This window comes from Microcaecilia unicolor, chromosome 3, assembly GCF_901765095.1.
Source record: "Microcaecilia unicolor chromosome 3, aMicUni1.1, whole genome shotgun sequence".
Lineage (NCBI taxonomy): Eukaryota > Metazoa > Chordata > Amphibia > Gymnophiona > Siphonopidae > Microcaecilia > Microcaecilia unicolor.
The window spans coordinates 487,313,139-487,340,050 of NC_044033.1; the positions used below are offsets into that span (position 1 = coordinate 487,313,139).

Below are 26,912 nucleotides of genomic sequence, written 5' to 3' on the forward strand. Positions count from 1 at the left end.
CTAAAAAGTGTCACTAACTCATACCAGGGAGTTTTACTTTTATCATCTTCACTGTGCTGGTTTCCCCTCAAGAAAACTTTATTGTGCTATTAACCTATTGTAAATGTGATACTTTCTAAGCAGAAACCCAGTAGTTCATGAAATCAGGTCTGGCAGGCTGTGCAGGGGGATCCGGAAGGCTGGAAGTTAAAGTCATGGCCATGCTAGTCTAGTTAGCTATGTAAATTATAACAGAGCATTCTGGCTAGAAAAAGGAAGGGAAGTATGATATGGATGAACTGTGTGGGAGGATATTACATGTTTATCTTCCTAATATGGTACACAACATAGCAACAAAATCTGTCCTAGGTATGGAGAGACAGTAAGGCTATATGTCAAATAGCTGGGTAGTACCTTCAGTATGACCAGGAATAACTGGGGACACTGAACAAGCCAATTTGATATTTTCTGTGCAAAGAAAAGCTACAAAAATGGTATGGGATTTGCATTACAAGACGTATGAGGAGAGACTTGATGACCTGAATGTAAGCAATCGTTGTAACATGTATACCCTGGAGGAAAGGAGAAACGGGTGATATGATTCAGACGTTCAAATATTTGAAAGGTATTAATCTGCAAACAAACCTTTTCCAGAGATGGGAAGGCGGTAGAACTAGAGGACATGAAATGAGACTGAAGGGGGGCAAACTTAAGAAAAATGTCAGTAAGTATTTTTTCACGGAGAGAGTGGTGGATACTTGGAATGCCCTCCCGTGGGAGGTGGTGGAGATGAAAACGATAACGGAATTAAAAAATGCGTGGGATAAACATAAAGGAATCCTATTCAGAAGGAATGGATCCTCAGAAGCTTAGTGGAGATTGGGTAGCAGCACAAGGTGGTGGGAGGCGGGGCTAGTGCTAGGCAGACTTCTACGGTCTGTGCCCTGAAAATGGCAGATACAAATTAAGGTCAGGTATACACGTAAAGTAGCACATATGAGTTTATCTTGTTGGGCAGACTGGATGGACCATACAGGTCTTTCTCTGCCGTCATCTACTATGTTTCTGTCTGTTATTGCAGAATAGCAACCACTACCTGTAGTTAATACAACCTATATTTTAAAAAATTCATCTAAATACAAATAAAATAATTAGCTGCATTGCTTGCAAATCAGTTCATTACTATGTATAAAGAACACAATTTCTGGTAAGTCATGCAAGATGTGGTATTCTCAGAAAGTTAACTACTCCTAAAGAAATGTAGCTAACTTCCTCAGGAAACACTGCGAGGTTAAATATGCCTGACAATGCCACCAGGGCTAATAAACAGTTCCCTACTCCCTGCTGGTAGATCCCAACTGGTATACTGCCCTCCTCCCTTCCCCTTCCTATTTGAAGTCCAGCCTCATGTCAAGGCTTCTACCTCACCTAAAAGTGTACTCACCCTGGCAACATCCATTTTCTACAATAGCACGCTGGGGCACCAGAAAGTCAAGATTTCTACAAACCTCATTGGACCCCTGGAAATTGATTAGTATGGGGAATGTTTAGAGTAGTGTTTCCCAATTCCGGTCCTGGAGTATCCCTTGCCAGTCAGGTTTTCAGGATATCCACAATGAATATGAATGCAAGAGATTTGCATATAATGGAGGCAGTGTATGAAAATCAATTTCATGAATATTCGTTGTGAATATCCTGAAAACCTGACTGACAAGGGGTATTCCAGGACTGGACTTGGGAAACATTGGCGTAGACGATAGGTACAACTGTATGTGTAAGTGTGTGGGGGGTGGGAAGCTGAGAGTATGCTATGGCTGTGTGTGTGATGGGGAAGAATAATGCTTACAGAAAGAAAGCTATAAGTGTGTGTGTGCTGGGGGGGGGGGGGGAGACATGGGAAAGAGAGTTAAGGGTGTCTGTATGGAGGGGGGGGGCTTAGAGAGAGCTATAGGGATGTGTGTACTTGGGAGAGGGATTTTAGAAAGAGGGGAAAGAAGACTAGGAGAAAGAAAGCTGGAGAATGTCCATGCTGGAAAGGGAGCAGAGAATACTGAGGCTGCACCTGCCCAAGGGTACAGGGAAGGGAAATGAAGCCTAGGGAATAGGTTCAAGCTAGTTGGAGACAGACTGCTGAGGGGTCTCAAACCTAAGCCAGGAGGAAGTTAGGGATGTTTGTGCTGAGGCACAATGAGGCAATGAGGAGCCAGATCTTTAAGATGGGGGAATTCTATTAAAAAAAAGAATGAAGAATTAAAAAACAAATTGTGTACAGAATTTTGAACAGTTTTGCACAGAATCCCCCCCCCCCCCCAGGAATAATAAGTTCAAATCCTGCCCAGTGGATCATCTCCAACAAGCTTGAACAAACTTAGTACATAGGTTTAGGAGCATATGCTGCAAGCAATTTAAGAAGAGAGGCCATTCCTGCACATACAAATAATACTCCAGATTCCATACTCTCCTTAAGGCATCCCTCCCATTTCTAACAGCTATACAGCATCTGCAAACTGTATGTGAGGTAGTACAAGGATGAAGGAGCAGAGAGATGGGAAAGGACATCTGGGTAATGGTAGTCTGGAAAATCAATTGTATATATAGTGAATTGTGAGAGGATATGATGGAAGAGAGAGAAAGTGAAGATACATACCTGTAGCAGGTATTCTCCGAGGACAGCAGGCTGCTTGTTCTCACGATTGGGTTGTTGTCCGCGACGGCCCAGGAGATCGGCATAATTTTTCATAGCAAAAACAAAGAACTCTCCAGAACGCTCCAACGCGCAGGCCGAACACACCGCACATGCGCAAACGGCTTTCCGCCCACGACGCGAGCGTGCCCTCCTTAGTTTAATAAAAAGCAAAACAGAAAACTGGAACAACTCCAAAGGGGAGGAGGGTGGGTTTGTGAGAACAATCAGCCTGTTGTCCTCGGAGAATACCTGCTACAGGTATGTATCTTCACTTTCTCCGAGGACAAGCAGGCTGCTTGTTCTCATGATTGGGGTATCCATAGCATCCAGGCTCACTCAAAACAAAGAACATTGGTCAATTGCGGCTTGCAACGGTGAGGACATAACACAGATTGACCTGAAACTAAACACAACAAAGTGAGAGTGCAGCCTGGAACAGAACAAAAATGGGCCTAGGAGGGTGGAGTTGGATTCTAAACTCCAAACAGATTTTGCAGCACCGACTGCCCAAACCGACTGTTGCGTCAGGTATCCTGCTGAAGACAGTAGCGAGATGTGAATGTGTGGACTGATGACCATGTTGCAGCCTTGCAAATCTCTTCAATAGAAGCTTACTTTAAGTGAGACACTGACGCAGCCATGGCTCTGACATTGTGAGCGGTGACAAGGCCCTTTAGAATCAACCCAGCTTGGGAATAAGTGAAGGAAATGCAATCTGCTAGCCAATTGGAGATTGTGCATTTTCTGATGGCGACTCCTCTCCTGTTGGGATTGAAAGAAACAAACAGCTGGGCGGACTATCTATAGGGCTTTGTCCGCTCCAAGTAAAAGGCCAATGCTCTCTTACAGTCCAAGGTGTGCAACTTGTCCTCATCAGGGCGGGTATGTGGACGGGGAAAAATGTTGGCAAGACAATTGACTGGTTCAGATGGAACTCCGACACCACCTTCGGCAAGAACTTAGGGTGAGTGCGGAGGACTACTCTGTTATGATGAAACTTGATATAAGGTGCATGCACTACCAGTGCTTGGAGCTCACTGATTCTATGAGCTGAAGTAACAGTCACCAAGAAAATGACCTTCCAGGTCAAGTACTTCAGATGGCAGGAATTCAGTGGCTCAAAAGGAGCTTTCATCAGCTGGGTGAGAATGACGTTGAGATCCCATGACACTGGTGGAGGTTTGACCGGGGGCTTTGACAAAAGCAAACCTCTCACGAAGCGAACTAAAGGCTGTCCAGAGATAGGCTTACCCTCTACAAGTTGATGATAAGCACTAATTGCACTAAGGTGAACCCTTACGGAGTTGGTCTTGAGACCAGACTCTGATAAGTGTAGAAGGTATTCAAGCAGGGTCCATGTAGGACAAGAAAAAGGATCTAGGGCCTTGCTGTCACACCAGACGGCAACCTCCTCCATTTGAAAGAATAACACCTTTTCGTGGAATCTTTCCTGGAAGCAATCAAGACTCGGGAGACACCTTTTGAAAGGCCCAAGGAAGCAATTTCTAAGCTCTCAACATCCAGGCTGTGAGAGCCAGAGACTGGAGGTTGGGATGTAGGAGCGATCCCTCGTTCTGGGTGATGAGGGTCGGAAAACACTCCAATCTCCACGGCTCTTCGGAGGACAACTCCAGAAGAAGAGGGAACCATATCTGATGGGGCCAAAAGGGAACAATCAGAATCATGGTTCCACGGTCTTGCTTGAGTTTCAGCAAAGTCTTCCCTACTAGAGGTATGGAAGGATAAGCATACAGAAGGCCTGTCCCCAATATAGGAGAAAGGCATCTGGCATTAGCCTGTCATGGGCGTGAAGTCTGGAACAGATTTGAGGGACTTTGTGATTGATTTGAGTGGCAAAAAGATCCACCGAGGGGGTGCCTCACTCTCGGAAGATCTTGTGTACAACGGCCATGTTTAGCGACCACTCGTAAGGTTGCATGATCCTGCTCCACTGTCAGCCAGACTGTTGTTTACGCCTGCCAGATAGGTGGCCTAGAGAAACATGCCGTGATGGTGCGCCCAAAGCCACATCTGGACGGCTTCCTGACACAGTGGACAAGATCCGGTGCCCCCCTGCTTGTTGGTGTAATACATAGCAACCTGATTGTCTGTCTGAATTAGAATGATTTGATTGGATAGCCGATCTCTGAAAGCCTTGAGAGCGTTCCAGATTGCTCGTAATTCCAGGAGGTTGATCTGAAGATCCTTTTCCTGAAAAGACCAAGCTCCTTGAGTGTGAAGTCCATCTTCATGAGCTCCCCAACCCAGGAGGGATGCATCCGTCGTCAGCACTTTTTGTGGCTGAGGAATTTGGAATTGACGTCCCAAGGTCAAATTGGATCGAATGGTCCATCACTGAAGGGAACTACAAAAGTCGGTGGAGAGATGGATCACATCCTCTAGATCCCCTGTGGCCTGGCACCACTGGGCGGCTAGGGTCCGCTGAGCTGATCTCATATGTAGGCGTGCCATGGGAGTCAAGTGAACTGTGGAAGCCCTAAGAGTCTTAACATCTGCCGAGCTGTGATCTGTTGAGACGCTCGAGCCAAGGATACTAGGGCCAGGAGATTGTCTGCCGTTGCCTGGGGAAGATAAGCTTGAGACATCCGTGTGTCCAACAGAGTTCCAATGAACTCCAATTTCTGAACCTGGACAAGGTGGGACTTAGGATAATTGATTACAAACCCCAGTAGCTCTAGCACTCGAACAGTCATCTGCATGGACTGTAGAGCGCCTGCCTCCGAGGTGCTCTTCACCAGCCAATCGTCGCGATAAGGGAACACATGCACTTCCCAGTCTGTGTAGCGATGCAGACGCCAGGCCAAAGGGCAGTAAACAGTACTGAAAGTGCCGAGTTCCCAAACAAAATCGAAGGTACTTCCTGTGAACTGGGAGTGTCAATATATGTGTGTAGGCATCCTTCAAGTCCAGAAGAGTACAGCCAATCATTTTCTTGAATCATGGGAAGAACGGTGCCCAGGGAAACCATCCTGAACTTTTCTCGGACTAGGAATTAGTTCAGGGCCCTTAGGTCTAAGATGGGACGCATCCCACCTGCTTTCATTTGCACAAGGAAGTACCTGGAATAGAATCCCAGCCCTTCTTCCCCTGGTGGAATAGGTTCGGCCGCATTGGCCTTTAGAAGGGAGGAGAGTTCCTCTGCAAGTACCTGCCTGTGGTGGGAGCTGAAGGATTGAGCTCCCGGTGGACAATTTGGAAGCATGGATTCCAGATTGAGAGTGTATCCTAACCGAACTATTTGAAAAACCCACCTGTTGGAGGTTATAAGAGGCCACCTTTGGTGAAAAAATATTAAACTCCCTCCGACTGGCAAGCCATCCGGCACGGACACTTTTTCTGAGGTTGTGCTGCTCTGGAGCCAGTCAAAAGCTCGTCCCTTGCTTTTGCTGGGGAGACGCAGGGGCCTTAGGCACACGCCGTTGACGGGAACGAACGTGCTGGGACTGAGCCTAGACAGGCTGCCGAGAAGCAGGAGTGTACCTATGCCTATTGTAGGGATAGGGCGCACTCACCTTCCTTCCAAAAAACCTCCTAGATGAGGAGGCGGTAGCAGAAGATGCCCGGTGGGAGAGAGAATCCATAGCATCATGGTGCTTCTTGATCTGATCGACCATGTCCTGTACTTTTACTCCAAAAAGATTATCCCCCCCCCCCCCGGCAAGGAACATCAGCAATTCGCTGCTGGGTCTTATTATCCAGGTCAGTGAAACGCAGCCATGAGAGTCTGCGCATCACTATACCTTGAGCAGCTACTCGGGATGTCACATCAAAAGTGTCGTAAGTACCCCTGGCCAGGAATTTGCGACACACCTTCTGCTGCCTGACCACCTAGTGAAAAGGTTCGGCAAGATCTGGAGGAAGTGCTTCAACCAAACTGGACAGTTGCCTCACCAAGTTCCGCAAGTGGATGCTCATGTAGAACTGGTATGTTTGGATCTTGGCTGCGAGCATAGCGGCCTGATACGTCTTTCTCCCAAAAGAATCCAAGGTCCTAGACTCTGCCTGGGGGTGCCGAGGCATAGTCTCTAGTACTCTTGGCTCTTCTGAGAGCAGAGTCCACCACCGAGGAAGTTGGGCCTTCACCATTACTGGTTCTCCATGGACTCTGTACTGGGACTCAGCATTTTTGGGGACTACTGGATTAGATAGACAGAACAACCAGTTTCACATAAGAACTTCCCTGAGTGTGTTATGCAAGGGGGCCGTTACAACATCTGTGGGCGGAGAAGGATTTTTTTTTTGTTACATTTGTACTCCGGGCTTTCCCACTCATGGCAGGCTCAACGCGGCTTACATGGGGCAATGGAGGGTTAAGTGACTTGCCCAGAGTCACAAAGGGCTGCCTGTGCCTGAAGTGGGAATCGAACTCAGTTCCTCAGGACCAAAGTCCACCACCCTAACCACTAGGCCACTCCTCCTCTCCGAGGATAGTCCAAGACCTCGAGCATCTCGGCCCTGGGCCCATCCACAACCTCCATAGGGAAGGGAATATCCTTACACATTTCCCGAACAAAGGAGGAAAAAGAAAGACTCTCAGGGGGAGACATCCTTCTTTCAATAGGCGGAGTAGGATCAGAGGGGACCCCATTGGACTGTTCTTCAGGAAAGTATCTGGGATATTCCTCTTCCTCCCACGAGCTCTGATCATCGGTATCAGACAAAAGCTCTCTAAGAGCAGTCCGAACCCGAGCCTGTCTCGACGTCAAGGAATGACGACCTCGAGGGGGATGTCGAGTAGTCGACACCTGCCTGGACTGCGGCGAAGCTTCCTCCACCGTCGAGGGGGAATTGACCCAGGAGGCGGCCGACGCTGATCCCGCAAGTAGCACGGAGGACGGGGACATCACCACAGGTGAAGGCCCAGATGCCGCTTCCACAGTCGATGCAGAAGGCACAAGCACCCCTGGCACCAACGCAGACTGGGGCAGCAATCCCTCCAGAAGCTCTGGAAGAAGGGTCCTGATGCGCTCATCGAGAGCCTCCATCGGGAAAGGCTGTGGGGCCGGTGGCAGAATCTGAGGGGGCTCGAGAGACGGTACCAAGCTGCCAGAAGATCGACGCATCGGCACCTCGTGTATAGAGGATGAGCGGTCCTCTCGGCTCCAACGCTTCTTGGGTGCCAAATCCCTTGGCTCCCCAGAGCTCTCAGTACCATGCATGGAGACCCACTCGATGCCTTGCTGCTCCCAGCGCGATGTGGTCATTTGGCAGCCATTACCTGCACTCTTGAAGTCGACGCCGATGACCTCGGTACCGATGTCGATGCCGACGTCAAAGGACCGGACCAATCAGCAAAAAGTCTTTCACGTTGAGCCTCCCAAGACACTTGGGTCCACTTTTTCATTAAAGAGCACAGCTTACAAGCAAGTATTCGGGCCCAAGGCTCTGGAGATACCACGCATGGGGGTTGGTACCTGAGATGGTCCGGTTGCAGCAAGTACAACGTTTGAAGCCGCTGGGAGTCCTCGATGACATGGATGGAAAAACGGCAGCTGCGAAATTAAAGGACTCGATCGTGCCGAATAAAAGGCACAAAAAAGGAACAAAAGACCCAGCCGAGCAGCCTAAAAGGTGGCCGCAACGAAAAAAGAAGGAAACTTTAAGAGGTGAAGAAAAAACTAATAAAATACAAAAAAAAAAAAACCAAAGTAGTTTTTTCCCTTATTTGTGAAAAAACTACTACAACAAAGAAGAAAAAAGGGAAAGGGAAGCGAAATTGAGCGCAGTCAAAAAATAAACGCGTCACTCAAGACGCGGATCAAAAGAAACTAAGGAGGGCACGCTCGCGTCGTGGGCAGGAAGCCGTTCGCGCATGCGCGGTGTGTTCAGCCTGCGCGACGGAAGGTTTTGGAGAGTTCTTTGTTTTTGCTATGAAAAATGTTGCTGGTCTCCTGGGCCATCACAGACGACGACCCAATCGTGAGAACAAGCAGCCTGCTTGTCCTCGGTGAAGACAGAGTTTGACCATCCACTAGAAGGATCAGGCAGAGGTAAAGATGGGGAGAGTCCAGAAGAGGGGAAGGGGTCATACAGGATAAGTTTGGTGGCAAGTAAAGGGCAAGAATGGGTAGCACCCTAGAGTTGGCTGACTGTAACGGGAAGGAATGTGGCAACCAATAAGCAGTGGGACAAAACTGCTGGTTTTCTATGATTCTACAGGTACTATCGAATTCTGCAGCACTTGCCATGGCATGACTGAAAATCAAGAAGCTTGGTCAAGGTAAATCTGAACAAATGACAACTTATTTTGTCTTGCAATAATTATAGTAAAAGCCAAAAAATTTCTTTAGCTATCAGAATCGCAATCACTTTTCGCAGTGACAAGGTTAAAAAAAAAATCACCTTTTTTCCTAGGTGTAACATCTGTTCCTTTTTTGGGGGATGGCTTTGACATGCGAAAGGCATATATATTTTTTGCATCAAGCTCTTTTTCTTTTTCCTAGATATGAAAATATAGATAAACAGAAATTTCCAAGATTATGTTAATGTTTACTGATGCACACAAAATGATCTACAGCCTAGATAGGCCAGAATGCATGCACAGCCATTTATACTTCTTGTTCAAAATAAGCATTGCTTGCTACACTGGGTTATGGCAAAAACACTAAAGACAATTCTTAAAACTTGGCACCTAATATAATGTTATGCGCCAAGTGGTGCGTACATTACAAAATAATAACACGTGCATCAAATCCCACTGCTGCTCCTTGTGATCTTGGGCAAGTCACTTAACCCTCCATTGCCTCAGGTACAAACTTAGATTGTGAGCCCTCCTGGGACAGAGAAATATCCAGTCTACCTGATTGTAACTCACCTTGAGCTACTACTGAAAAAGGTGTGAGCAAATCTAAATAAATAAATAAAATAAATGCATCCAATAACTGACAGTTACACATGTAGGTACTAGGCTGTGTTCTATAATGTATGCACCAAAGTCACTTAGCGCATAACAGCGAGGGGCATACACAAAGGTAGAGAATGGGCAGGCCATGGGCATGTTGCCAAATGATGACTGCAACTTATAGAATGCCATCAGTTGTGTGCATTGTATAGTGCACCTAGGTGTGCCAACTTACACCAGCCATGGAAATGGTGCACTAGTAGTCTATTAAAACAGTCAATCTTCTATGAGGAGAAACAGCATACAAATCTCTAAAAAAAAAAAAAGTCCAGCACATCGGCGCGCGAGGACTAGCAAAGGACTTTGCTAGAAAGTGTTCCGATTGGAGGGGCTGCCGTGGACGTCACCCATCAGTGAGAACAAGCAGCCTGCTTGTCCTCGGAGAATAATCTTTAGTTTGGTTTTTTTTTTTCATTTTCCTAAAAAACTTTGAGAATTATTAATAATACATTCAACTTATCAAAGCTCAACAATAATAAGAGACAAATCCCCAAATCTTTAAAATTTTTTGGACCTCAGCAGCAACTCTTTTCTCATGAGCACTTTCCATTTATGGCTCACCTGCCTCCTCATCGGTCCCTTTATACACAAAATAGATCATATTTTTAATATTTAATTTTAACTTGGTTAACACTTTCCAAATTGAATAACTAAGCTTTACAAAGTGCAGGACCCAGATGCCAAACCACTGACGTGCACTGTGTTTCACTTAACGCTGCCTCAGGGTGTGGTCCAGTAGCACTTGGCAATTATCTGTGTTCCATGCACTGCGCCAAATCCTGTGCTACTGGACTACACCCTTAGGCAGTGTTAAGCGAAACATGGCATATGTCTTTGGTTTGGCTAAGTTATTCAATTTGATATTTTGGAAAGAATTAAATAAGTTAGAATATTAAAAATATGAGCTATTTTGAGTATAAAGGGACAGATGAGGAGGCAGGTGAGCCACGAGTGGAAAGTGTTCATGTGAAGAGAGTCAACGCTAAGGTCCATAAAAACTAAAAGATTGTTATTGCACATAAGTAGTATGTTTGCTGGGATTTTTTAAAAAGAGATTTGTGCACTAGTATTCTATAACAGCTTAGGTGCACCATGAAGCCTTTATAGAATTGGCACTAAGTATGCCCCCACTGTGGTGCTTACATTTTGGTGCCAAGATACAGAATTGCCTCCATAGCCTTTAAAATAAACACTGTTCTTCCTATTTTGGTTGCATACCAGGTTCTCCCTTTGTTTTGTCTTAATATATATTTTTTGCTATTTAAACTTCTGGAATAAATGCCATGTAATTTTATTATGGCCACAACTTTTCTTTAACAAAAAAATTACTTGTAGCTGTATCAATACTTCACTTATAATCCCTCCAAGGGATTTCTGATAAAGCTCAGCAATGACTGACCTACTCCAATTCCCAATAGTGAGTGAAGCTTAGAAGAAGTGACTAAAAATTATTTACACATTAGTTAGATCCTCAGGACTGAGAATTCAGAATAATAAATAACACCTGGATGATTTTCAACTGAATTATTTAAACATGTTTTGTTAGTACTCAGGGCCGGCCCAACCCGGTAAGCGAGGTAAGCATGGCAGGGGGGCGCCGACCTCTGGAGGGCACCGCTGCGCCATGCTTACCACCGCCGCCGCTTACCTCAGCTCCCGGACCCCGACAGCAGCCCAGCCCTCAGTTTCCTCCGCCGGTACCTGCGCCACCCTGGGGGATTTAAATTTTGCATTTAAATTTACCTCTGACATAGCAGCAGCTGCGCATCAGTGAAAGCGCAGCCCGACTTCTCTAGCCTTCCCTTCGCTCGTTCATTCTCTCTCAGTGTCCCGCCTTCTTCTGACATCATTTCCTTGTGAGGGCGGGACACTGAGAGGGAACAAACGAGCGAAGGGAAGGCTAGAGATGTCGGGCAGCGCTTTCACTGATGCTGCGACGTCGGAGGTAAATTTAAATACAAGATTTAAACCAGAGAAAAGGGCGGGCAGGTGGACATGGGAGTGGGAGGGCAGGGGAGAGAGGAGCATTGATCGATGGACATGGATGGGATGGCAGGGCACAGGGAGAGAAGAGAAATTGCTGGACATGGAGGGAAGGGCAGGGGAGAGAGGAGAATTGCTGGATATGGATGGATGGAGGGGTGCTGGGGAGAGAAGAGCATCGATGGGAGGACAGGGCTCAGGGAGACTGGTAGCGCTGTAAAAATGATTTGTAGTAGTAGTAGTAGTAGGGAGAGAGGAGAAATTGCTGGACATGGAGGGGAGGACAGGGGAGAGAGGAGAATTGCTGGATATGGATGGATGGAGGGCAGCAAGGGAGAGAGGAGCATCGATGGACATGGATGGGAGGGCAGGGCCCAGGGAGAGAGGAGAAATTGCTGGACATGGAGGGGAGGGCAGGGGAGAGAGGAGAATTGCTGGATATGGATGGATGGAGGGGGGCAGCAGGGGAGAGAGGAGAATTGCTAGATATGGATGGATAGATGGATGGAGGGCAGGGGAGTTGCTGGACATAGGTGGATGGAGGGGAGGGGAGTGGAGAGTTGCTGGATATAGGTGGATGGAGGGAAGAAGAGTTGCTGGACATGGATGGAGGGAAGGGCAGTGGAGAGAGGAGGGTTGTTGGACATGGATGGAGGGAAGGGCAGTGGAGAGAGGAGGGTTGCTGGACATGGGTGGATGGAGGGGAGGGCAGTGGAGAGAGGAGGGTTGCTGGACATGGGTGGATGGAGGGGAGGGCAGGGAGAGAAGGGAGAGAATTGTTGGACATGGATGGAGGGGAGGGAAGACAGAGGAAGGAGATGCACATGGATGGAGGGGAGAGAAGAAATGCTGGACATGGATGGAGGGGAGGGAAGACAGAGGAAGGAGATGCACATGGATGGAGGGGAGAGAAGAAATGCTGGACATGGATGGAGGGGAGGGAAGACAGAGGAAGGAGATGCACATGGATGGAGGGGAGAGAAGAAATGCTGGACATGGATGGAGGGGAGGGAAGACAGAGGAAGGAGATGCACATGGATGGAGGGGAGAGAAGAAATGCTGGACATGGATGGAGGGGAGGGAAGACAGAGGAAGGAGATGCACATGGATGGAGGGGAGAGAAGAAATGCTGGACATGGATGGAGGGGAGGGAAGACAGAGGAAGGAGATGCACATGGATGGAGGGAAGGGAAGACAGAGGAAGGAGATGCACATGGATGGAGGGGAGAGAAGAAATGCTGGACATGGATGGAGGGAAGGGAAGACAGAGGAAGGAGATGCACATGGATGGAGGGGAGAGAAGAAATGCTGGACATGGATGGAGGGAAGGGAAGACAGAGGAAGGAGATGCACATGGATGGAGGGGAGAGAAGAAATGCTGGACATGGATGGAGGGAAGAGAAGAGAAGAGAGAGGAAGGAGATGAGATAAGGGAAAAGTAAGAGAGGAGAAAAACTGCACATGGATGAAGAAAATAGGCAGAAGCTGGATCCACTGGACAGGAAGAGGGACAGGGGGATACGCATGGAGACAGGAGGGTGACAAAGCAGTACAATGTTATGGTTTATACGTGCTAACCCACACATTATCATCAAACCTGCAGACAAAGGAGGCTCAGTGGTGATTATGGACACAGAAAAATACATTGAAGAAGGGCAGAGACAGCTCTTAGACAATACATACTACAGGACACTAACTGAGGATCCCACACAGGATTATACAAAGCAGCTGAAAGACCTGATCAGAACATTTCCTAAACAAGTACAGCCACATCTGAAGAAACTCATACCAAACCAGCCTTCTGTGGGCACATTCTACATGCCACCCAAAATCCACAAACCTGGAAACCCTGGCAGACCAATCATATCGGGTAGTGGCACACTCACGGAGGAAATATCTGGACTCATAAAGGGAATTGTGAAACCTCTCATGCACAAAACAAACAGCTTCATAAAAGACACCACAGACTTTCTGAATAAATTGAAACATATCAAGCAATTACCACCAAGTACCCTTCTGGTCACAATGGATGTAGAATCACTATACAGCAACATTCCACATGCGGACGGCATAGGTGTATGTGAGAAACTCCTAAAAACATCCACACTGGACCATCAATACTCACCAGAAACCATTACAAAACTAATCAAATTAATTTTAACTCACAACTATTTCCACTTTAACAGTGAATCTATCTACAAATAATGGGCACTGCGATGGGCACCAGGACAGCACCCCAATATGCCAACCTCTTTATGGCTGAGCTGGAAGAGACATTTCTGAATACATACCAGACCAAACCACTAAAATACTACCGGTACATCAATGACATTTTTATGATTTGGACTGAGGTGGAAGAGGAGTGTGGTAGCCATGTTAGTCCACTCTTAAGGTTATCAATAGAAATCAAACAAAATAAAACATGGAAAAGAAAATAAGATGATACCTTTTTTATTGGACATAACTTAATACATTTCTTGATTAGCTTTCGAAGGTTGCCCTTCTTCGTCAGATCGGAAATAAGCAAATGTGCTGACAGTGTATATAAGTGAAAACATTCAAGCATTACTATGACAGTCTGACAGGGTGGGAGGATGGGGGTGGGTAGGAAGTATGCATGGGGACTTGCTCATCTTCCAATGTGGTATATATCATTCAGTGTAAAAAATGTAATGAAGGATGCTATATTGGAGAAAACAGGCCAGATGCTTAAGACAAGATTCAATTTACATAGACATCACATGAACAATACAGCCAGTAGGGCCCCCACCCCGGTGGGACAACACTTCACAGAACCAGGACACTGTACCAGTGATTTCACAGTGAGAAACTGAAAGGTAACTTTAAAACCATACAAGAACGTAAGACCTTTGAAGTCAGAATGATTGAATATTTTAACACCCAACAGAAAGGACTTAACAAGGATCTGGGGTTCCTAGCCCATTATAAACCATAAAGCTGTATGTCTCGGTTGATCACCCCACCCCTCACCTATCCACACCCATCTTGTTAGAATATCAATGATATGCTTTGATGTCCCCATGCATACCTCCTACCCACCCCCATCCTCCCACTCTGTCAGATTGTCATAGTAATGCTTGACTGAGGGGGAAGAAACTCTGAAACAATTTTACAATTCCTTCAATACATACCATCCTACAATCAGCAGTGGCGTTGCAAGGGCGGGGCGGTCCGTCGAGAGCAGACAACTCTCGTCTCCTGCCACCACCCTGCCTTTTTTTTTTTAAATCCATGCAGCGACGCAGGCAGTGCCTCACGTCTGCCCTGCTTGTGTTGTGAAAGGAGAAAATTGCCTCGCTGGCATCGGGCCTTCCCTCGCTGTGTCCCGCCCTCTTCTGAGGTAACTTCCTATTTCCTCGAGGGCGGGACATAGCGAGGGAAGGCCCGACGCCAGCGAGGCGATTTTCTCCTTTCACAGCACACACAGGGCAGACGTGAGGCGCTGCCTGCGCCGCTGCATGGATTTTTTTTTTAAAAAGGCAGGGTGGTGGCAGGAGAAGAGGGCTCTGTTGGCTCTCGACAGAGGGGGGATGGGACCGGGTTGGGGGAACTCAGATGGGAGAGGGGGAGCTCAGAGGGGAGAAGGGGATTGGAGAGGGGTGCTCAGAGCGGAAAAGGGGATTGGGGAGGGGTGGAGGAGCTCAGATGGGAGAAGGGGTCTGAAGCTAGAACTGGGGTCTGACAAGGGGGCAGGAGGGAAAATGGGTCCATGCCTGGGGCAGGTGGGAGAATGGGTCTGGGTTGCTTTGCCTCAGACTTCTGAGGTCTTTTCCTCCACCTTTATTTTTAAATTGGAAGAGTCAAACCTATCCACTGTTTGTATCCACACTTAGTAGCAGGGCCGGTCTTAGGGCGAGGCGACCGAGGCGACCACATAGGGCCTCGCGCTCAAGGGGGCCCCGCGCGGTGCCTGAAGTCGCCCCGCCCCGGCCACCCAAGCTCCAGTCCCCCCGCCCTCTGAATTTTAAGTTACCTCGTCGTCGACGTCGGAGCGGCCGGCAGGTAGCAGCAGCAGTGAAAAGCATGCGAGCTGCTGGGCGGCGCTTCGGGAGCCTTCCTTTCCCTCACTCAGCTCTGGTCCTGCCCTCAAAACGAGAGCGGGACCAGAGCTGAACGAGGGAAAGGAATACTCCCGAAGGGCCACCCAGCAGCTCGCACGCTTTTCACTGTTGCTGCTACCTGCTGGCCGCTCCAACGTCGACGACGAGGTAACTTTTAAAATTCAGAGGGAGGGGGGCCTTGGAGATGGGTGGGTAGGAGGGAGAGAGAGAGAGAGAGAGAAACAGGCCTTGGAGCTGGGAGGGAAGGGGGCCTTGGAGCTGGTGGGTGGGAGGGAGAGAGAGAGAGACCGGCCTTGTAGCTGGGTGGGAGGCCGGGAGGCCTTGTAGCTGGGTGGGAGGCCGGGAGGCCTTGGAGCTGGGAGGGAGGGAGGGAGCTGGGGAGCCACCCTGGAGCTCGAAGGGAGGGGTGGCCGGCCCTGGAGCTAGGGTGGGAGCGGGGCTAGGATGGGGCCCCATCAGATTGGTCTGCATAGGGCCCCGCACTTGCTAAGACCGGCCCTGCTTAGTAGCTAGCGCCAAAAAGATTCTTGCACACAGCCTCACAAATCTTTTGGGTACTTTTGTGCATTTTAGAACAGAGCTTCCAGGTAGACGCTTGGTGGTCAGGTTCAACACATGGCAAGCACCAACTGTGAGCATCAGTCACAGAGATGACCTTGCTGCACAGTGATTATTTTTTAAACTATTAGGAGTTTTAAGAGAATAAGGGCAAAAATAGCCATGCCAAAAATAAATAAAACTTAAAAAGGCCAGCAAAGCCAAGAAAACCAATGAGGAGAAATAAAAACAGAAGAAAAAGGGAGAAGGTCCCACATACTCAGGCTAGAAAACTATAAGGGAAGGGACAAAGGAAAAAGTCCAACCGTGCTGAGAGCCAAAAAACACAGGTCTGCTCTGTGAAAAAAAATAGACTGCTGGTCCCGCACGATCAAGGTGGATGGGAAGGCACAGCTGCCAAAAACTTCTGGAATAATCAGAATGCTGGTTTGTGTCAGTGCTGGGACTGTGTTGGATGACATCACCCAACAGTGGTAAGTGCTCTCCTACTTGCTCTTCGGAGAAAATATATTCACAAAAACATAGACAAGGTTAAAATATATGTGCATAAATTCACTCAGATGATATAAAAGTATGAGTGTACTGTTCCCATAGGTACAGTTATAAAATTGCATTCATGATGCTAGTTACTAGCCATGACAGAGCTTTTGTAGTTTTTCTACCTGTTTCTTTTGTACTATCATCTCAGCTTCCATTATAAAAGTTCCTTGAATGTGCCTTAGATTTGGAGATTTTACCTTTAACTTCTGGGTTAGTCGATGGAGCTCCTCTTGGAGAGTTTTATTTTCGTCCATAATCTCATGTGCCTTCTTCCTCTCCGTAAGCAGATGCCTCTGGAAACTGCTATTACTGAGCTCCAGGTTTCTTTGCAGATCCTGGATTTTAAAAAAATGGTCAAAACGTAGACAAACAAAATAGCTGTTAGAACAAGGTTATTACAAAGTGAGAAGAAACACAATTCAGTGATCAAACAAGAATATCAAAGAGCCTTTTTTGAAAGGCAAAACCCACTGTGTGGAAATCATTGGTTTGTATATGTTTTTCCAAAATAGAAATAATTTTAAAAAGTTCCTGCTTTTCCCTATCCTTCCTAAATTTACATTATCCAGATTGCAATGGCCTTAAATACAAATCTACCTACGCATCCAGCTTCTCCTTCATAGGCACACAGCTATGGAATGCACTACCCAAAATCTTAAGATCAATTCTGAACCATCTAAATTTCAGGAAATTACTGAAGACCACCACCCTGTTCAAGAAGGCTTACCTTCCAGACTCAACCTAACTTACTTCTTTGTTACAGCAAAATTCATGGACTTTATTATCTCTGTTGTTTTATACGTTGCATATACAATTACTATCTTATTATTACATTGTTTAATTGTATTTTACTGAACTGTAGCCTGCACTACGGTATTGTGTAAGCCACATTGAGCCTACAACTAGTGGGAAAATGTGGGGTATAAATGTGTTAAATAAATATACATATATATATACACACACACACACACACATTATGGAGAAATTTGGTCTTATCTGATAATTTTTTTTCCATTAGTCCTTTTCACTATTCCAAAACCTGTGGGATAGTTGTGTCAATCAACCAGCAGGTGGAGAGAACAGAAAACTGAGGTGAGAAATATCTCTCCTGGCATCCAGTATTTATGTAGACAAGCAGTAAGGAAAGAATAAACACAACAACCTTAAACAACTCACTAAACTAACACTAAGCAGACAAGCAAACATGTGGACCTCTCTTATCTCTGGACAACTTGTAGAGAACAAGAGATATGCAGCAAGCACCATGCAAGATGACAGTCGTTATCTGACCCATTACTTCGCACCAACTAAACATCTCAGAAACCTTGGGTGGGCCTCTGGAATAGCGGAAAGAACTAATTAAAAGAAAATTATCTGGTAAGACCTAATTTCTCCTTCTATTACTTAGCTTCCCATTTTTCCAGAACCTGTGGGATGTTTAAAAGCAAGCCTTAGAGTGGGTGGGATCCTGGCACTGCTGCCCTAAGGACTGAAGCCCCAAAACTGACTTCTGAATATGCATCAACATCCACCCCATAGTGCTTGGCAAAGGTACGCAGCATTGCCACCATGCAAATATCCACCGGAGACAGTACAGTAGTCTCCGCCCAGGATGTGCTGTACACCTTGTAGAATGAGCCCACGAGGCCTAAGGAGCCTGCTTCCCCATATGCAAATAAGCTGATGCGATAGTCTCCTCCAGCCATCTTGCAACTGTTGGCATGGAAACCATGAGGCCAAGCCTCTCTTTACCAAAAAGCACAAAGAGTCTGTCTGATTTGTGAAACTCATATGCAACTTCCAGATATCTAATGAGAACTCTACACACTTCAAGAAGCTTCAAGGAAGAATACTGAGCCTCTTTGACCTCTCTGCAAAAGGATGGAAGCTCCACAGATTGGCTGAGATTAAATGATGACACCATTTTCAGAAGGCAGGAAAGAACCTTGCACAAAGAGACCTCTGCCTCTGAAAAATGGAGAAAGGGATCCTAACAAGAGAGCATGAAGCGCCAAAACCCTATGTGCCACTGCAATATCCACCAAGAATGCTGTCTTTAGTTTCTGGGAGATCTTTCAACAAGGCCTTCTGCAGTGCCACAAAAGGAGGCTTCTGAAGAGCCTAAAGGACTAAATTAAGGTTCCACTCTGAACACGGACTATGAAAGGAAGGTTGCAAGTGGCCCACTCCCCATAAGAATCAAACAATATCTGGGTGAGCCGCAAGAGACATCTTCTGTAGTCAGCCCCTGAAACAAGCCAAAGCCACAACCTAAACTTTTAAAGAAGCCAATGACAATCCTTTCTGAAGGCCAGCCTAGAGAAATGCTAGGATATGAGCAATATGAGCAGAGAAGGGAGAAAGTCCACACTCAGAACACTAGCCCTCGAACATCCTACACACCCTCGCATACACTGTGGCTGTAGAGCGTTTCTGAGCCTGAAGCAAGATAGCAATGACCGAATCAGGGCTCTCAAACAAGCCCTTTCAATGGCCAAGCTGTAAGACCAAAGGGGCACAAATCATCCATGAACATTGGACCTTGCTTCAGTAAGCCGTGTACCTGGGCAAGGTAGAGAGGATCTCTGTCCAGAAGCAGAATCAGGTCTGCATACCACGGCAAATCCAGTGCTATGAGAATTATTTGACCCTGGTGCAATGTGATCCTTTAACACGTGTCCTACCATGGGCCAAGGAGGGAAGACATATACAGTACATTTATCTCCGGCCAGGGCTACAGTAGGGCATCGATCCCCACCGAGCCCAGTTCTTTCCAACAGCTGAAGAACTTGAGCAGTTTGGTTTTCCATTTTTGTCACTAGAATCCAAGGAAGATGAAGGCCATACTTCTGTGACACCCAAGAGCAGCGACCGAGAAGAGACTCTTGTAACAGCTGCATTCGAGCCCTTGTCCATGGCACCACTTCCATTGCCGCCATAAATGACTCCATAACCTGGACGTAGTCCCAGACCCTGAGCCTGCCTTGACTGAGAAGACAAATCTGATGAACCAGCTTCGACCTCCTGCATTCTGTGAGGAAGATCCTCTCTCTTCCTGTGTAGAAGATCCAGATACTCCCAGCATCTATGATGGAGTTAGTCTGCTTTTCTTGAAACTGATCACCCACCCAATGACCACAGAAAACAGACAACTTTGTCCGTCATCGCAATGCTGTCTGAATAAGAAAACACATGAATGAACCAGTCGTCAAGATACAGGTGAACTCTGATTTCATGGCGCTGAAGGAAGGCCACCACAACCGTAATCTTGGTAAATGTTCTTGGTGCCGTGAAGAGACCAAAGTGTAAAGCCCTGAACTGGAAGTGACAGTCCAGCACTGCATAACGTAGATACCTCTGATGCAGCGGCCATATGGGTATATACAAGTACAACTCCTTGAGATAAAAGGCAGTGAGAAATTCTCCTGTTTGAACTGATGCTACGACTGCTTAGTGTTTCCATGTGAAAGCATGACATTCAGAGGCAGCAGTTTAGACCTTTGAGATCTAAGCCCAGACGAAAGGTTTCTTCCTTCTTTGGAACAAAGAAGTAGAGTATCTGCCTTGTCCCTAGTTTGGCCTGGGGAACTGGAACAATGGTCCGGAGCATCAGCAAGGAATCTACAGTGACCTGAACCTTGAATTTTGACCACCTTGATTCCCTTTTGATAAGGAGACTTCAAGAAGAGAGGCGCAACCGGGCAGGAGAACAACTTGTAATCTTCTGTAACAATATCCAGAACCCACTGGTCTGATGTGATTTTGACCCACACCTTCCAAAATTTCTGAAGATGTCCTCCAATTGGAGGAAGAGAAGAGTATACCAGCCTTGCATCACTGCAAAGCTCGGGAGGCACTGGGTGCTCTAACTGACCAAGATGAAGAATTACTGTCCACATGAAAAGGAGATTGGTGTGCCTGAAAGTGGGACTTCTGACCATATTGCTGACAACCAGGCCAGTACCATCTGCCGTCTCAAAATTGAGACTGAGAGCCCCCTGAAGATGGACAACCCGAGGATTTCAGCTTATCCTCCGACAATCACTGTGGCTTAGTTTACTCCCAGTTCTTTCACCAAGTTACTAAAATCTTCTCCAAAACAGCCACTTGCCCCGAAAGAGCAATTTAACTAGATGTGACTTTGATGCTGCATCCACTGCTCAATGCCCCAAACAGAGTTGCCAACATGCTCCTCTAAATGTCAAAGGAAGCGAGTCCCATACAGCAGGAGGCATACAGAAAAAAGCACTCTGACTGTGCACTCTAAATGAGCGACATAAGGGCCTGGAAGGATCAAATGATGATCCTTAAAAGATTGGACTTACCACTGCCGGCTGCTACCCCCAAGCTCACGCTCTCCACAAATCTTACCGCAGATGAAAAAGAATCAGGACTGATGCTCTGTCCCACACTCTCCAGTAAACCTCTTTTCCTTTTTTTTTGTTAAGGTTAATGTGCTGGAAAAGGAGAGCTCCAAAGGAAACGGGGGGGGGGGAGAGAGGTGAAAGGAAGGAAGAAATAAATTCACGAGTCACCAAACACAGGGATCTGAAGACCTCCAGACATGACTCTGCAGACTCAAGCCACCTATAAAGCTCAAATGGGAACCAGCTGATCAAATGGACCAAGAACAAGTCACTCAGAACCAGAGGCTGAAAACTGTGCCCACCCACCTGCTTGAGATAGAAATTTCTGAGGAGCTGGATTGGAAGCCAAAAGAGAATGTCTCAGCTTAGTTTTCAGTTCTCTTAGTGCTGGTTGATGGACCCAACTATCCCCCAGGTTCTGAAATAGTGGGAAGCTGCGTAATAGAATATATATTTAATGTGATTAATCGCTATTAAAATTTGTTGCCCGCCCTAATATATATAAATAGTACTAGAATTCAAGAAAGCATGGAATAACTACAAAATATCTTTAGATGTGAAGGAATGAATATAAAGAAATAACCGTGATCATCTGGTATCACAGACAATATACTAGGTCAAAATGTAAGTAGACTTGATGGGCCTCTAGGGTTCTTATCTGCTTCTCAGATTCTCTGTTTTCATGAGCTCTAGGTTACCAGTGCGCAGTCCATCCAGGAAGAAAGTGATCAGATTATATGTGTGTAACAACTTTCCATAGAGAGAAATGCCTTACCCAGTGCTCAAGATGAATCAGCATAAACCAAAAGGAAAGGCAGAAAATGCCAGAATTTATAAACTCATGTATTGGAGTCAAATAATATATAAAAGTATCTACAGCATTTGTTGGACAAACTACAATCTGGTAAAATGCAGCAGGGTAGGTTTTATTCCTAATATTGTTATAAAAGAATTCAAGGGTCACACACTTATTAGGGATGGCTGTTTGTTTCCAGATGAGAACGACCTTCAAATATGCGAACTGATAAAATCATCATCACATGAGCAAAACAGAAAATAAAAAAAGGCCCAACTTGCTTGAATGAGCAACATAAAAAGGAACACTAATTAATAAACTGAAAGGGAACAGAAAACATTCATAAGCCTCTAGCACTTGGGTAAAACAAGGCACTATGAACTAGTTCACTATTAGGCAATATGGTACAACTAGTAAAAAAAGGCCCGTTTATGAGACAAATGAAACGGGTGCTAGCAAGGTTTTCCTCGGAGTGTGTGCGAGAGTGACTGTGTGAGAGAGACAGAGTGAATGTGCGTGCGTGCGTGTGAGACAGAGTGAGACTGTCTGTGTGAGAATGAGAGTGTGTGTGTGAGAGAAAGAATGAGAGTGTGCCGCAGGGCCCCCCCTCCGTCTCCCGCCCTCCTTCCCCCTCCCCCCTGTCTTCTCTCCCCCCTTCCTTCCCCTCCCAGCTTCAGGGTCGTGGCCCCTCCTCCTTCCGCCTTTCAGGGTCGTGGCCCCCCATCCCTCCGCCTTTCAGGGTCGTGGCCCCCCCCTCCCTCCCTCCCACTCCCACGTTCAGGCTGGCTGGCTGGCTCCCTCCCTCCCTCCCATGTTCAGGCTGCCTGCCTGCCTGCCTCCCTCCCTCCCACGTTCAGGCTGGCTCGCTCCCTCCCTCCCACGTTCAGGCTGCTTTCCTCCCTCGCTTTCTCCCAGTTTCAGTGAAACGTTCCCGTTCGCTCTTACCCGGGTTCTTCTATTGCTCGCGATGCTCTGTTTTTCTTTTAGCTATGCCTCCGCCCCTGTGCCCGTGCCCGTACCCGTGTTGTTGTACTGGTCGCGATGCTCTGTTTTTCTGTCTAGCTCTGCCTCCGCCCCTGTGCCTTGTCCCTTTCGCCACTCCTCCTCGCACCTCCAGCGTTGTAATGAAGCTTTCGGTGAGTGTCAGTGCTCCACCTTCAATGTCATCACGTTGTGATGCGAGGGCGGGGCAGACACTCATGGGGAAAAAGCGATCTACACAACTACATCTTCCGGTTTCAGGCGTCCTTCTGGCTTCATTAGAACGTTGGAGGTGCGTTTTATATAGAGAGATACCGGGAAAATGATACTGGGCTCTGCGACAGCTTGAAGAAACAGACTTGTAGGTTTCTAAATGGCAGACATACCCATCTATGTGCAGGCACAAACACAAATAGGTTTTGAAATACCTATATACATGTGTATGTGCCAACAGATGTATATATAGCTGTGTTTCCTCAGTTGCTGTTATCCACATTCATCTTTGTAAAACAGATGCTGCTCCCAAACATAACTGGTACATACAAGGAATGGGCAACCAGAAAAATTTTCATGTTGTTTTTGTTTGGAATTTTTCTTCAGTCTGAACAAATACTGTTAATAGTGCACCCTCTTTGCCTGATAAGATGCATGCACAAACTATCACACAGGTGTGAGCCCTTGTGTATGTGTATCCTATCAGGACACAGTGTGCTCTATGTGCACATAGGGAACACTCTTTAAGAAGAGGGCACACTATTACAGGATGACAACATTCGTTTCAAACGGCAGCCCATCCTTAGTGCATATACATCCATTCCTGCATGTATTTTAGACCAGGCTCTACATCACCAAATCCTATTCTAAAATACTACAGTACTGTATACGTCCCAACCTGGGGATTTCAATTCAGATTTCTACGTTCTGTCTAAAATAAGCCTCTACATATACACTCAAGACTTAACAGAAACTATTTCTGCAGAACATTTCTGACACCTCCACATGTCTGATTTAAAAACCTCTTTTTAAGGACACTTTTTCTATTGATTGAAGAACGTTTGTTTTTTTGGGATTGCAATGGTTCCGAAAACAAATTTGAAAACAAATGCACATACCTTGATGTTCTAACCCTCCCTCCTTTCCTATCTATATTGTAGTTCTACCTTCTTTCCTATTGTTCCTGGTCTTGTCTTAATTTCTACTTTTAAATTTAGACTGTAAGCCACCTCAATGGTTTTTCCCACAGGCAGGATAGAAAGTTTTAAATAAACTTGAAAACCCTCCCATTTCCTAACTTTTTGCCATAGCTTTCATTTGAGCTTGTTAAATTCACACATTTCTATTTCAATACCAATTTTTATGTGGGAAGTTATCTTTTTTTTTTTTTTTAATCTTGATGTATCCATCGTGTGGAAGGCTGCTTCTACCTCTGCAACATCAGTACTGTAATTTCAACTTTGTTTTAGGGAGGTGGGACATTTCAAACAGTAAGTATCACAGCAGGATTCTATTAGGCTACGTAAGGAGACCACAGCTTCTTCCAGCCTCCTCTGTGGTTTTAACAACCATAAATATGTTTAAATTTTTTTGTAATTTAAAAACTGGTGACAGGTGCTGTTACCCAGATAAGTAATGTTTAATGGGTTCATACCAGGACTTTGAGTGGCATTATCCAGATAGTGCTGCTGAAAATCTCTATACAGACTATCCAGATATTGTTGGTGTGGTCCGGGGAAGGAGCCAGGAGTTACCCAGAGATTGGCAATATTCAGTGTTGGTTATCGATATTGCCATTCTAAGTTTTTTAGTTGGCTAAAAAGAAAAAAAATGGCTGTCCTAAGTTATGTGGATGACTTTCTAGGTGATAGCACTGAACACTGTCAGTACCTGGGCAATTCTTGTTGCTGCCTGATTGTGGCAGTCAACATTTAAAATAAATGCTATGAAAAAAGGCTACACCCACCAAAGGTAATCAAAAGTTGAGTAAAGTCACAGGAGAAGATGGCTGACACAATACTGAGCTGATATGATTTACATGCAAATATAAATTAACAGTACCAATTATCTATGGACACTCTTTTTTCCCTTTTTAAGATCAGAACACTTGCAATTTACAGGTAAATAGCTATACTCTGGGCTAAAGTAACATAAAAGGCAAATCAGGTGTTTATTATTAAAATACCTTTGAAAATGTAAAGGCCAGCTCAACTGATCCCCATGCCAGAAGAGACTATAAACACTGTAGTGGCAGTGTTCAGAGTCCCAGCCATTGCACAACAGTGATACTTGCTTACTGGTTCCAGAGCATCGAAGAACTGGGTTCCAGAGGAATCTGCATAATGTGTGCCACAAATCACATTACAGGTCTTCCTTTCAAATTTTAAAAAGCATATAAATGAGAGCTTCACCTTCATTCTCCTCTCATTGTTATCCAGCTGGCCCTCTGCCTGCACCAATTTTCTTGCCAGTTCGTCCCGCTCAGCTAAGTGCTTATCTTCAGAAAGTTTTTTTAGCCTTTGTAGAGAGTTCTTTGTACGGTATAGCTCATCTTCTGTGTCCTTCAGCTTTGCCGCAGTGGTCCGTTCCCGCTCCTGAGATTTCCTCAAGCGATCTCTCAAGATCCGAATCTCATTGCTGTGCCGAGATAGCAGTTGAGAGACCTCATTCTCAGTGTCTTCAAATTTATTGAGGGCTTTCTCCTGCCTGAACTGCAATCTTTTCAGGGTTTTATTCTCCTTTTGCAGCTCCTCAAGTTTGATCTGGACGTCAGTTAACTCATTGCGGAGCTCGTTGATTTTCAGCAGACGGGCCGACAGAACCCTTTTTGTTACAAAATCCATGTCCTTTGCAGGAGGATCCTTGTTGAGGCTCTGGGACCGAAATCCCCATCGTGTTCCTCTTTTATTTGATGGATGCGTAGGGCCCACTTTCCTAATGCCTAAAAAAAAAAGGGAGGTGGGGATGGGGAAGAAGAAAACCTTTTATTGCACCTACAATCTGAAAACCATTTCAGTACAGTTTGCATACCTAAGATTTTATTTTTAGAAATCAAAGTTAGAGAACGCTAAGTTTCTTTGGTTCTGAATGCTATTAAGTGTGTACTGGGTCTCCCTTGCAACTGGCAAAGAAGGAATACACCTCTTTTCCAGAGCTGCCAAGGGGTCCCAATTTTTGAGAGGGAGATTTTAGAACATGCCCCAGCCACATCCACTCTACCTTGGCTCCATCCACTCTGCCTCAGGTCATCTTTTTCTTTTGATGTAGGCATAGGAAAAAAATTTAAATGCTCCCAGGTTTCAACCCAATTCATGTTTAATGTGGGATATAAATGATATAACAAAGTAAATAAATAAATAATACATACATAGAAACTCTGAATGTTTAACACCTGATTCTCATAACATGATGTCTGTTTTAGAGGCCCTTTACCTTGAGAAAAAAAAATCTCTGCACAGTGCTAGGGTGTCCCTATAAGCAGCCCCTCCAAATGACACACTGATTACAATTTCTAACAAATTACTACTCTACCTATGAAAAGTTATTCCCTTATTATACTTCCCCTGTGTACATCTGTATACTGCACAAGCCAGCATGTTTGAAAATATAAGTGAAATTAAATAAAAAAAAAATGCTACCAACAATAAAGAATGACAATGTGGATGCAGCAGTTCACAGGTTTGCTTGCTTTATTTTGAAGGGGAAACAGAGACTAACCTATTAGCTTCAACTTTAATCCCATCTCCCTCCTATTTTTATACAACCTCTGCATCAGCCGTGACAAAAAAAACAAACAAACGCGGGACTGCAGCAGTCTTCAGGCATGTGTAGGTCTGTGCTGACGTCAACTTGAGTTCCGGGGGCAGAGGACTGGCAGAACTGACAGCGCATGCCTGAAGGCTGCTGCGGCCCCACACTTGTTTTTTTCTGTTGTTGTTGCTGTTTTTCTTCCACTGCTGCATTGGGAGAAGCAGCAGCGGTGGTGAGAAAAACAGTGATTCGTCATCTCAGCGGGAGACTTTCC

At 45.9% G+C, this 26,912-nt stretch overlaps 1 protein-coding gene across 1 annotated transcript in view; it reads right to left on the bottom strand.

Annotated features, from left to right (window-relative positions):
• LCA5 (lebercilin LCA5) overlaps positions 1 to 26,912 on the bottom strand; it is a 124,309-nt gene that overhangs the window by 59,703 nt on the left and 37,694 nt on the right. The window contains exons 4-6 of the mRNA XM_030199065.1: positions 25,300 to 25,829; positions 16,948 to 17,085; positions 9,029 to 9,125 (exon numbers count right to left, since the gene is read on the bottom strand). Of these exons, the coding sequence (XP_030054925.1) occupies positions 9,029 to 9,125; positions 16,948 to 17,085; positions 25,300 to 25,829 (765 nt within the window). The remainder of the gene's footprint in view (positions 1 to 9,028; positions 9,126 to 16,947; positions 17,086 to 25,299; positions 25,830 to 26,912) is intronic.